This window comes from Eurytemora carolleeae, unplaced genomic scaffold, assembly GCF_000591075.1.
Source record: "Eurytemora carolleeae unplaced genomic scaffold, Eaff_2.0 scaffold346, whole genome shotgun sequence".
NCBI lineage: Eukaryota > Metazoa > Arthropoda > Copepoda > Calanoida > Temoridae > Eurytemora > Eurytemora carolleeae.
This window is the reverse complement of record NW_019396332.1, coordinates 175,918-188,122: the sequence shown is the minus strand read 5'-3', so window position 1 is coordinate 188,122 and position 12,205 is coordinate 175,918. Positions and strand designations below refer to the sequence as shown.

Sequence of the window (12,205 nt, the reverse complement as noted above, 5' to 3'; positions counted from 1 at the left end):
CTAGTCTTTGGACCTCTCATCAGATTTTACCCAGGGGGGGAATCCAGGCTTCCTCTCATCAGATTTTACCCAGGGAGGGGGGAGTCCAGGCTACCTCTCATCTGATTTTACCCAGAACATAATTAAAAATTCTCCAAGAAGTAATAGAATGATAATTTAATATTTATGAAAATTTACAATCTAAACTTCCTAAATTGAATAAATTTCAAATGTATTTATATCATTAAAAACTAGAATATTTTTCATAAATAAATATAGAAATAGAGTTTAAAAATATTGGAAAAGGACCAGACAAATCTTGTTTTCTGGTTTCAAAATTATAATTCTAAATATGGCAAGATATGGGAAAATCAGGATTTGTAATTTGAAAGTGTTTAATTGTAAAGATGATATTTTGACATAATTTTGTTTAAAACCAATACCTTATTCTTGATAATATATTCAAATATTATATAATATATATAATATTCAAATATAATATATAATATTCATTTCCTTTGAATTACCTTAAAAATAAAATACTTCCTAATAATAATTATTTTTTTGTTGTTGATAATTTCACATGCCTGCGCTCTTTTTTTTAAAGAATATTTTTGAAGAAGGAAAATCTGCTAAAATACTTGTTATCTGATCTTGGTATCAAAATCTAATCATATTACGATATCAGTTTAATCTTTATACTCCTGCAACATATTAGAAGTTGGCTCTCTCGCACGAGGTTATCCTAAAATATAGTTCTAACAGTAGTTTCACAAAATTTGAACTGTAAATTCAAAACATTTGGCTTCTTGGATATCAGGCATAAGTATAAGATACTTTAAAGGTACACATGTCCAATTACCTTGCATGTACTATACTTTAACTCTCCTTCAAACAAAACTAGCAGAAAAAAGCATTGTTTCTAAAAAAATCGACATTTTAGTAATAACTAGTATTTAAACTATTTTTGTTCTTTACAGGTTTACAGGTTTAGGGGTGGGCACTGCCCCCCCCTTGTATACGCCCTTGCACCTATCTTAAACAAGTTAAATTACTGGGAACCGAATTTAATGATTTTTGGTTAAACTGCCTACCCTACCGCTGGTTTAAATTTGAAACACCGATTCCAACCGTTGAATCTTTAACTCTGAATCTGTGAATCAAATTTGAGGTAGTTTAAATTCATTAAATTCGGCCTCCGACTTGAACATAGTTGATGAAAACTAGTTAATTATGGATTTATTGATTGTGATATTTGATATTTAATGCAGGATTGTAAGATTGCAGGATTGCTTGGTAAATTGCTCTTGTTTGTTTGTTATGATTTATAAGTGATATGAATGTTTTGTAAATACTAGATATCTAGATTTTTTTGTAAAGATATCCCAGGGGTATACACAATATACATACAGTGAGACCGATAAAGCTGTTTAATAGGAAGACGGCATTTACGCAATTTTACGTGTTTATGTCTGTATTTACTGAAAAGCTCTACCGGTAGCTTAAAAAGAAACTTGTTAAGCAAAATATTTTAAAAAAAAACTGTCGTCTTCCTATTCCACAGTTCCATTGGTAGCTGAATATAAATATATGAACAAATATTTTCCCTGTATTCTCCTCTATTTTCATGTATTCTCTTGTATTATTCCGTATTCTCCTGTATTATTCTGCATTCTCCTGTATTTTTCTGTATTCTCCTGTAAACTCCAGTATTCTCCTGTATTCTCATGAATTCTCTTGTAATATTCGTATTCTCCTGTATTCTCATGAATTCTCTTGTATTATTCCGTATTCTCCTGTATTATTCTGCATTCTTCTGTATTATTCTGTATTCTCCTGTAAACTCCAGTATTCTCCGGTATTCTCATGAATTCTCTTGTAATATTCGTATTCTCCTGTATTCTTATGAATTCTCTTGTATTATTCGTATTCTCCTGTATTATTTCTGTATTCTCCTGTTTTCTCCTGTATTATTGTATTCTTCTGTATTCTCCTGTATTCTCCTATATTCTCCTGTATTCTCCTGTATTCTCCTGTATTCTCCTGTAATCTCCTGTATTCTCCTGTATTCTCCTGTATTCTCCTGTATTCTACTGTATTATCCTGTATTCTCCTGTATTCTCCTGTATTATTGTATTCTTCTGTATTCTCCTGTATTCTCCTGTAATCTCCTGTATTTTCCTGTATTCTCTTGTATTCTACTGTATTATCCTGTATTCTGCAATATTTCAGGTGTGTTCCTCTAATCTCCGGCGTTTTCCTAGTTTCGTCAATGGTTTCTCTCTATCCAGAGCAAGAGAGCCTCCAGTCGCTATGGGCCCTGATCCTCCAATAGTACCTTTAACTCGAACCTGTGCGGATCATGTTCAGATTCATGAACTTGATCCAGTTCACCAACACAATTTTAACAATCTGCACACTATACATGTAAATAATACAAAGTGAATCCCAGCCCAGAACTAATGATGGATACAGTTACGCACAACATTAGTGGTGGAGTAGCTTCTCCATCAAGCTCCAACAATGCTGGAGTCTCTACACAACAGTACAAACATAAAAGAAAATTTATAAACAAGTTCTTTAGTGAGCCTGTTGAAGCTCTTGATCTGACGCTGACCAAGGCTGAGGAGATCTTCTCAATGGAAGAATGGGTGGGAAACCCACTAAAACAGGAGATGAATCAGACCATCAAGATTGAGATTCCAGCTCTAGATTATAGTGAAGTACAGCTTGTTGATAGTCCTAAAGAATCTCCTCAGGATAGTTTCAATCCACCCCAGAGTAATATCCCCCCACTCATTGCAAAATACTCTCAGGTGTCTCCACAGTCATTGCCTCTCAACACCAGGGATATACAAAGAGTTATACTAAAACCTAGTCAAGAGGCATATAAAAATAAGTCCCCAAGATCACCCTATGCCCCACTTCGTTACTCCCCTTACCACACTGAGAGATGTGGTTCACCCTACAGATCATCAACCGATATAGGGTATACTAGACCTTTCCTTACTGTACCATCTCCTTACTATGTTGGCACCTCTCCGACTGGATCTCCTAACCGCTCATATAGCTTAGAGGATCAAAGGAAATCTCTGAACAGATCTGAAATACCAGGAGAACCCTACAGCTCCATCTCAAAGGCTAATGATTTGCTTTGCATGGTTTCTTCCCCTGAAGATTCCTTTAAACATTCCAACTGTAATGATCAGAATTCCCCTCGACACAGTAAACCAGGCCTTGAAAAAGACTCAGCTGAACTGTCTTGGGCTAAACAGTCAGTTCAGAGAACTCAGCGAATCTCTCAGTACCCTCAACGAATATCAGTAATAGAGAACTCATCTGGGTACTCAAAGATGGATCCTGATTGGCTCGAAACTTTGCAGCACAGAAGACTGGTGACAGAAGGAACTGATCTTGATACAAGGATTGCCATGATGGAGAATAGCTCAGCTCTACAAAATCCCCTTGCTCATGGGGTATTGGAGACATTAGATACACAAACTCCAAAGTCCCCACCCTTACACTCATCCAGATCAAGCAACACATCAATGCATGGTGAGAGGTTGCCCTACAATAGACTCTCTCCGAAAACCGTTCCTAGATCTTACTTCAATGAGGTATCTTCTCAGAAAAATCCATTCCTCCGTCATGAGAATCCAAACTTGGGGTCTTTCCACATCACACCTTCAGAGGGGTACATACGAAGATCTCAAGAACTTATCAGGGATTCAATGAGAATTGAGAATCCACAGAACATCTTCTTGAACAGAGATCAAAGAGACTTATCTGGTAATATTTTAGACTCTGCTAGGTTCTCTAATGTATTCTCTGGAGGTCAGGATAGGAATGGGTGTCATGGTACAGATAAAGTCCGATCACCTTTATCCAACCTACATAAACGAAAAAATTCTGTTATTGTTCATCACCGCAGTGATGAAATCAAGTCTGAGGTACCTGATGTCACCGAGGGTAATGATGTATGTATTCCCCAGCATCTTCCCTTTGTTCCAAAAGATTTTAGTTCTTGGCTAAATTTACAAGCTAGGATGAGACTTCAAGATATGTTTAGAAACTCTGAGAAGATTAAATCTGGTGGTGGACCAGTTCATGGTGGAGTATTCTCAAGCAACTTCAATCATGGAGGCTATCTTCAGTCTACACAGTTCTCCAACCTCAACTTTGATAACAAAGCCAGTCGAAAGTTTTTTGAACCCTCTAGCCAAAGTAAGGATTTCAAAACGGACAAGGATCATCATTTCTTCCCTAAAAATGAATATGTCACAGACCATGATTCCAGATCATTACCACAAGATCTAGATCAAGAAATGGAGGAGGAGGATGAAGCTCCTGAATCAGGTCATGCTAAGGGAAAGCGTGGTCGACCGCGTAAACATGCACCAAAGGTTCCACTGCCCCCCCTCTACGTTTTTATACGGAACTTACTGCATAACCCTGCATACAACCCATCAGTCGTGACCTGGGTCGATGAGTCAACTGGATGCTTTAAGGTGACCAGTACAATAGAGTTTGCGAAAACCTGGGGGAAAATGAAATCTAACAGGTAAAATATCCTTGTTTCTCACAATTGATTGTAGAGACAACATTGACGAATGTGTGGTTTATTAGAAAAAAAAACAATTAGCAAAATTAATTTAAATAAAATTTTTTTGTTTTTTTTTAGATCCTTATCTATAAGATTATCGGAAAATATGATAAGATATGCTTTATAAACGAAAACAATCTTTTACGAAGAATTTATTGTTAAGTTATAAATTAAAATAAGCACAGGAAGAAAACTAACTTCTATAATTGTTTAACATTTATTATATTGTTAAATCTAGATCCGAGGAAATGAACTATGAAAAGATGTCGCGAGCTATGCGCTACCACTACGGGTCCGAACGTCAGGGGAGGAAAGGTCATCTTGCTATGGTGAAGGAGAAACGGCTTTTCTACAGGTTATAGTACTATAATATGTTACGAACCGGTGATTTTATTCCATTTTTAAAAAAAAAGTAATTTGCGCAATAAGTAAAAAACTTTTTTGTTTGTTTTGTGTTATAGATTTTGTTTTTTTTTTCAATTCATTGATGTCTTAGTATAACTTAGATTTTATGACTGAAAGATGCTATAGTTTTAATTTTCTAAGTGACCTTAATTCCACACATGGGCATGTCAGGATCATCAACGGTAACTTTGTCAAGATAAATAGTGTCGAGGATATCGTCTTCTTATAACTTGAAAAGTTTAATTCTTACAATTTCCTTTATTGTTTAGTTAACAGAACTCAGTAAATCACTTATATAAATTAAAATAAACAATACTTGAAAATAATTGATTTTCAAAGTTAAAAACATTTAAAACTAATTTGTTCTTCACCGTACAAAGCTTTACAGGGTACCTTTGGGAATCCGACATTTCACTTCCAGACAACTTTTTATTGGATTTCCTTGTCAGAAATATTTACAATCTATTTATCTAGTTTTTACACAAATCTGATTATCTCAAGATTACTTATTCATATGAGAGTCAGAGAATTTGTTCGAAAATATCAACAAAGTTAAACTAATTTGATAATGACTCACATTTATGTCATAGACAATAGACATATGTTTATACTAGGCTGTCAGGGCGCTTCGCGCCCATCTTCTAGTTCTATTGTAAACATTTTCTCTTCATATACATTATAATACAATAACGAAAAAAACTGACTTTATAATATGTGTTTGTGCATTTTTAAAATTTGATGAAAATCGAAATTTGTTGGAGGCTAATTTTGAATTTTTGATAATCCATTAACCTTCCCTGCGGTCATGTGATATCCCATAAAAGATTTTGGCCCAATTGGTTCAGACGTTTTGACGTTTATCGGCTACAAACAAACAACGAAACACCCAAACAGAAAAGCAAAGTATATGTATAAAGATGAACATTATACTTTATTTATTTATGGAAAATATCAATATATAGAAATCAGAAAACTAATTGAATTATTTTTAGCTTTTATATAATTAGCAGAACACGGAAAATAATTTAATAATCAGTATGTGGGGAGATGGGGGGGGGGAGAGAGGGGGGGCGTGAGGGTTTAGATTTAAAAACAAGTATATTTTTTTCTTCATTTTTTCTAGATCCTCCCCTTTGTTATTTTTACTTTTAATAATTTAGACTTTTACTTTAATCTCATTTTTCATTATTAGATTTGGTGAGCTAGCGATAAATTGGCGAAGTAGCGAAGTATCATTGTTGCTTCAGCCCTGCTCCCAGCATCAGCTGTGCAGGAACCATATTTGTCTGTGGACCAAAGAGTAGATCTTATATTCTCGCTTTATCTACTCTACATACGCTCTCTTTTTTCCATGTTTTGATTTCTAATGAAAAAGATTGATACGGGGTGAGCTATAAAACCGATAAAGCTTTGTTATAGCTTAGTAAATAAGAGACTTTATTGTTTCCTGTTCTGTAAAAAAAAAAAAAAAACGGGTCTGGGAAAAAAGACTTGTTCCTTCAGAATATTTTCAAAGAATGCTCTGGAAGCAAATTAAGTTTGGGCGCTGAACACCCTTGTTATCCTTTAATAGCTCACTCTGCATCTACAAATATATATTTATTTTAAAAACTGGTTCTGCGTGTAATGAATGTGCCCTTGGTTAACCTACAGATCCAGTTATTTTTATCTGTGATACTAATACAGTAAACTATCTTATTCTAAGCATTCGGTAATATTAAAAGGATACATGATATTCGGGTCGTACAGGTGGTCCTTGTTTCACAGACAGAACAAAATTTAAAGAAAAAACTTTTTCTTTTTTGGTAAACTCAATATGAAAACTGAATAGACAATAAGTCCTTAAATAATTTTTATTACATGTTCTGACTAATTCCTACCTATGTCCTCCATTAACTTAACAAAACAACATTTGAAACATTTATCCCCTTAAGTCAGCTGATGCTTACGGTCCGCTAATACTTGAGGTCAGAACATACTTGAGGTCAGCTAATACTTGAGGTCAGCTAATACTTGAGGTCAGAAGATACTTGAGGTCAGAATAAACTTGAGGTCAGCTAATACTTGAGGTGGTATAAAACTAAGGTCAGCTAATACTTGAGGTTAGCTGATACTTGAGGTGAGCTGGTACTTGAGGTCAGCTAATACTTAAGAGGTCAGCTAGTACTTGAGGTCAGCTTATATTTGAGGTCAGCTTACACTTGAGGTCAGCTGGTACTTAAGGTCTGCTTACACTTGAGGTCAGCTGGTACTTGAGGTCAGCTTATACTTGAGGTCAGCTTATACTTGAGGTCAGCTTACAGTTGAGGTCAGCTGGTACTTGAGGTCAGCTTATACTTGAGGTCAGCTTATACTTGAGGTCAGCTTATACTTGAGGTCAGCTGGTACTTGAGGTCAGCTGGTACTTGAGGTCAGCTTATACTTTAGGTCAGCTGGTACTGAAGGTTAGCTGATACTTGAGGTCAGCTTATACTTGAGGTCAGCTGGTACTTAAGGTCAGTTGGGGCTTGAGGTCAGCTCATACTTGAGGTCAGCGGGTACTTGAGGTCAGCTTATACTTAAGGTCAGCTGGTACTTGAGGTCAGCTTATACTTAAGGTCAGCTGGTACTTGAGGTCAGCTTATACTTGAGGTCAGCTTATACTTGAGGTCAGCTTATACTTACGGTCAGCTGGTACTTGAGGTCAGCTTATACTTGAGGTCAGCTGGTACTTGAGTTCAGCTTATAATTAACGTCAGCTGGTATTTGAGGTCAGCTGGTACTTAAGGTCAGCTTATAATTAAGGTCAGCTGGTTCTTGTGTAAATTGTACTGTGTTCTGCGCAGAGTACTCCACTCTCCAATAAACACTATTATATCTTCGGTCAGTGTACTGCAAATTACTGCAGAACGCACTAACAGCTCAGTTGAAGATGTCTCAACAACAACGCGTATTTTTAAAAATTTCTGTTAGTAATATTTATACTAATTAACAAAATGCTTGTCCTTAACCTAGAAGAAATCAAAATTATTTAGTAAACGTTTCTCTATTATTATAATATTTAAGAAAAACTAATCTTTTCGTAGTCAGACAGAATCTTTTTTTAAAATCTCAATACTTTCTAAATTTTAAAATTATTACATTCTTCCTCTCCTTTCAGTTTATAATCAAAAATAAAATATTCTTGTCATTTCAAATCTCAGACATAAATGTATTTTATAAACAGCTGTCAAAAAAAGTATGTTTTCATGAAAAGTTGTTGCTCGGCTTGCATTCAACATTAAAGGAAAATAAAAGCTTGATAAAAGAGAGGTTTTGACAGTTCATAATTTTGTTCAAATTTTGTACTGAAAAATGATCTCATTCAAATATTGTATTTTTAACAATTTTTTGGAATGAAGTTCTTGTATTCTCAGTGTTCACCTTAACCAATTTATTTTAAACAGAAAAAATACCTCTTTTGCAAACGCTCAAAAAACAGGAGCTTAATCTAGTTTTCACATTTTTGAAAATTTATCCAATTAGAAAAATTTAGAAAATTGGAGTTACATTTTCATCTACTTTTTTGATTCTAAAAGGTTATGAAGTTAAAAGTGAATCGACGAAGAGACATTACAGTATATAACTTCTTAATCTATTAAAATCTTTAAAACTTGTTGAAAATCTAACTCAAATTTATTATTTTTGTATTTTCAAAGTCTGGAAATTTTGTAATTTTGTCAGTTAAGATTTACAGGTTCTGCATTGTTTACATCAGACTGATCCAAAAAGCTATCTGATAAAATATCATTTTTTTATAGAAAATCATTCTAACATGAAAAACGATTCGCCAGTAACAAGAATTGATAATTAAAGTCAGAAAAGTGATGTGATACAAATATCTATATTATATATATCAATGTTAAAATATCTATAATCATGTAATGTATGATGATGTATGTGCTGTTAAACCGTTTAGTGTAAAAACGGTATTTTTTGTTGCACAAACAAAACTCGTTGTTATTCCGTGCACCCTGCAGGCTGCATATTTAATCCATCCAGTCAGACAATTAGGAATCCAAGTCTATTTCGAAATTCGGAAAAATTTCCTCTGGAAAAGCTCAATGTTAATGTGTTTATTGTTGTGGGGCACCAATATCACAAATGTGCTAAATGTTAAGCAAAATAACAGAAATTACAGGTTTTTCTTTTTTCTTTTTGTAAAATCTAATTTGAAAGATCAAATTCAGGATGTAAAGTTTGCTCAACGGAGCTTGGATAAAAGAATATTTATCTAAGCTAAAACATTGTTTTCCAAGCTTAAATACAGTTTTCGAAGCTAAAAAACTATTTTCTAAGCTTTAAAACAGTTTTCCAAACTTAGAAACTATTTTCTAAGCTTAAATAATTTATTCTTTGAATACTGTTTTCTAAGCTTAAATACTGTTTTCTAAGCTTAAATACTGTTTTCTAAGCTTAAATACTGTTATCTAAGCTTAACTATTGTTGTCTAAGTTTACATATAGTTTTCTAAGCTTAATTAGGCTCTTCTAAGCTTAAATACTGTTTTCTACGCTTAAAAACAGTGTTCTAAGCATAGTTTTCTACGCTCAAATACTTTTTTGTTAGGTCGAATACCGTTTTCTAAGCCTAAAGATTGCTTTTTTAGCTTAAATACCGTTGTCTAAGCTTTAACACTGCTTTCTAAGATTAAACACTGTTTTCTGAGCTTGAATACTGTTTTCTAAGCTAAAATATGGTTTTCTAAGCTTAAATACAGTTTTTTAAGCTGAATTACAATTTTCTAAACTTAAATATATATATATATGGTTTTATTGAACACCGTTTTCTAAGCTTAAATATTGTTTTTCTAAGCTTGAATACAGTTTTCTAAGCTGAAATACGGTTTTCTAAGCTTAGTAAAGTTTTCTAAGCTTAAGTACAGTTTCTAAGCTTAAATTCAGGTTTCTAAGCTTAAATACAGTTTTCTAGGCTTAATTTCAGTTTTCTAAGCTTAAATATAGTTTTCCAAGCTGAAATACGGTTTTCTAAGCTTAAATACTGTTTTGTTAGTTTGAATACCGTTTTATAAGCTTAAATATTGTTTTGTGAGCTTAAATACTGTTTTCTAAGCTTAAACACTGTTTTCTAAGCTCAAATACAGTTTACTACGCTGAAATAAAGGGTTTTAAGCTAAAATACAGTTTTTAAAGCCTTAATACTTGTTTGTAAGTACTTCAGCACGTACATTTTGGCTTAATCTAAGAGATGTTTAAATCCATTTTCTATGACTATATTAAGTGATGTTTAAACAACGAATGAACTAAAATTATTGTACTAAATTTGTTTACATTCTTTGTTCATACATTACATAGCGTTGTTGTACAACTTGGTACATATTTCTATGTATATTGTACATGTCTGTACATGAAACCTGTTTTTGTTGTCGTAACAGTCAAGTGTGCTGTATTCACCAGTATCGGTTCTGCAGTCTCAATATTGTGAAAAATATAATATTTAATTTTTAGATTATGTTTTATTTCATTTGTTAGTGTTTCTAAATCTCAAAAACACAACTTTGTTCGACCCGATATCAGAAGAGAAGTTAGAAGTTAGAAGTTAGAAATTAGAAGTTAGTAGATAGAAGTTTAGAAGTTAGAAATTAGAAGTTAGAGGTTAGAAGTTAGAAGTTTGAAGATAGATTTTAAAAGTTAGAAGTTTAGAAGTCAGAAGTTAGTAGTTAGAAGTTAGTAGTTAGAAGTTTAGAAGTTAGAAGTTTAGAAGTTAGAAGTTACAAGTTAGAGGCAAAGAAATTAGAAGTCGGAAATTAGAAGTTAGAAGTTAGAAGATAGAAGTTAAAAGTTACAAGTTAGAAGTTAGAAATAAAGAAATAAGAAGTTAGAAGTTAAAAGTTAGAAGTTGGAAGTAAAGAAATTAGAAGTTGGAAGTTGGAAGTTAGAAGTTAGAGGAAGAAGGAAAGAAAATCAAATCTTTGCAAAAAAAAGGCAATTAGAGCAGTAAATAATAGTTCATTTAAATCACATTCAGATCCAATATTCAACAGATTAGAACTTCTAAATCTTGATGATACATATAAACTAGGTGTTCTATCTTTTATGCATAAATACTTTTATAAAAACCTTCCAACTTCCTTCCATGATATGTTTAATTCTTTAGCTGAACCAAATAGAACAAAATCTTATAAACTTGAGCGGGTTCTTTTTAAAACGCTAGAATATTTTCCTTCCGCTTTATTTCCAAAATTATGGAATTCGATTGAATTAGAGCGTAAAGAAACTAGATCTGCAAAACTGTTTAAAAGAAAAATCTTCAAAAACTATTTAGATAGCTATACAAGTTATATTTGTAAAAAAGTAACTGTTTTTTATGTGGATAAACCTAGTCTTTGCTATCTTCTTCACCCTGTAATTCATAAACATGATTCTAATGATATATGTTACACAGTTACCCTCTGTTACAACCCTTCCACTGAGTACCCACCCTTTCCCTCATACTTTTTCACCCCCTTCTTACCTTATTCATGATTTATCATCATTGTTTTGTTTAAAATGTACACTAGGTACTGTGTACATCTATCTATTTATTAACAATTCTTATTCGCTAATAATGGGCCAACCAATCAAAACAACCAACTCTGGTTAGGCGGGTCCAAACTACATAGTAAATTGTGATTTTTTAGTTGTATTATCTCGTGCTTTGTAGTTGAATAAAAATATGAGAATATGAATGAATAATGTTAAACCAATGGAATGTTTGTACTTTATATTGGATCTAAACTATTTACAATTTAAAAACATATTATTGTTTAAAACATGCAGAGCTGGGAAGTTGGTAACTCTTGTATTATGGATATCGAGATTAAGCTGCTAGATAGCAATCTTTTATTAATCAAAAGATTATCGACATTTTTGATCGATATCCCACGTGAAATTGTGCCCTGAAAAAATGGCTGAAATGAAGAATTCCTCAAATTAATAATGCTCTCTGTGGATATCGAGATCAAATGATTGAGATTATGAGTATCCGACAAAAAGTTGTATAACTAAAAAAGGGTGTATAAAGGGTGTATAAAGGGTGTATAAAGGGTGTATAAAGGGTGTATAAAGGGTGTATAAAGGGTGTATAAGGGTGTATAACTAAACTTAACACTAGCGAGAAGATTAAGCCATACACTTTGAAGTGAAAGCTTCTTTGGAAAGTAAAAATGGAAATTTAAACCATTTGTTTTACGATTGGAAC

The 12,205-nt window shown here is 33.1% G+C and overlaps 1 protein-coding gene across 3 annotated transcripts in view; it reads left to right on the top strand.

Annotated features, from left to right (window-relative positions):
• LOC111701106 (uncharacterized) overlaps window positions 1-10,472 on the top strand; it is a 29,972-nt gene extending 19,500 nt beyond the window's left edge. For all 3 annotated transcript variants that reach the window (XM_023472257.1, XM_023472258.1, XM_023472259.1), the window contains 3 exons: window positions 2,212-4,540; window positions 4,821-4,937; window positions 6,180-10,472. In XM_023472257.1, coding sequence (XP_023328025.1) covers window positions 2,442-4,540; window positions 4,821-4,937; window positions 6,180-6,291 — 2,328 coding nt within the window. In that variant the 5' untranslated portion in view covers window positions 2,212-2,441 and the 3' untranslated portion in view covers window positions 6,292-10,472. The remainder of the gene's footprint in view (window positions 1-2,211; window positions 4,541-4,820; window positions 4,938-6,179) is intronic.
• The last annotated feature ends 1,733 nt before the right edge of the window (window positions 10,473-12,205 follow it).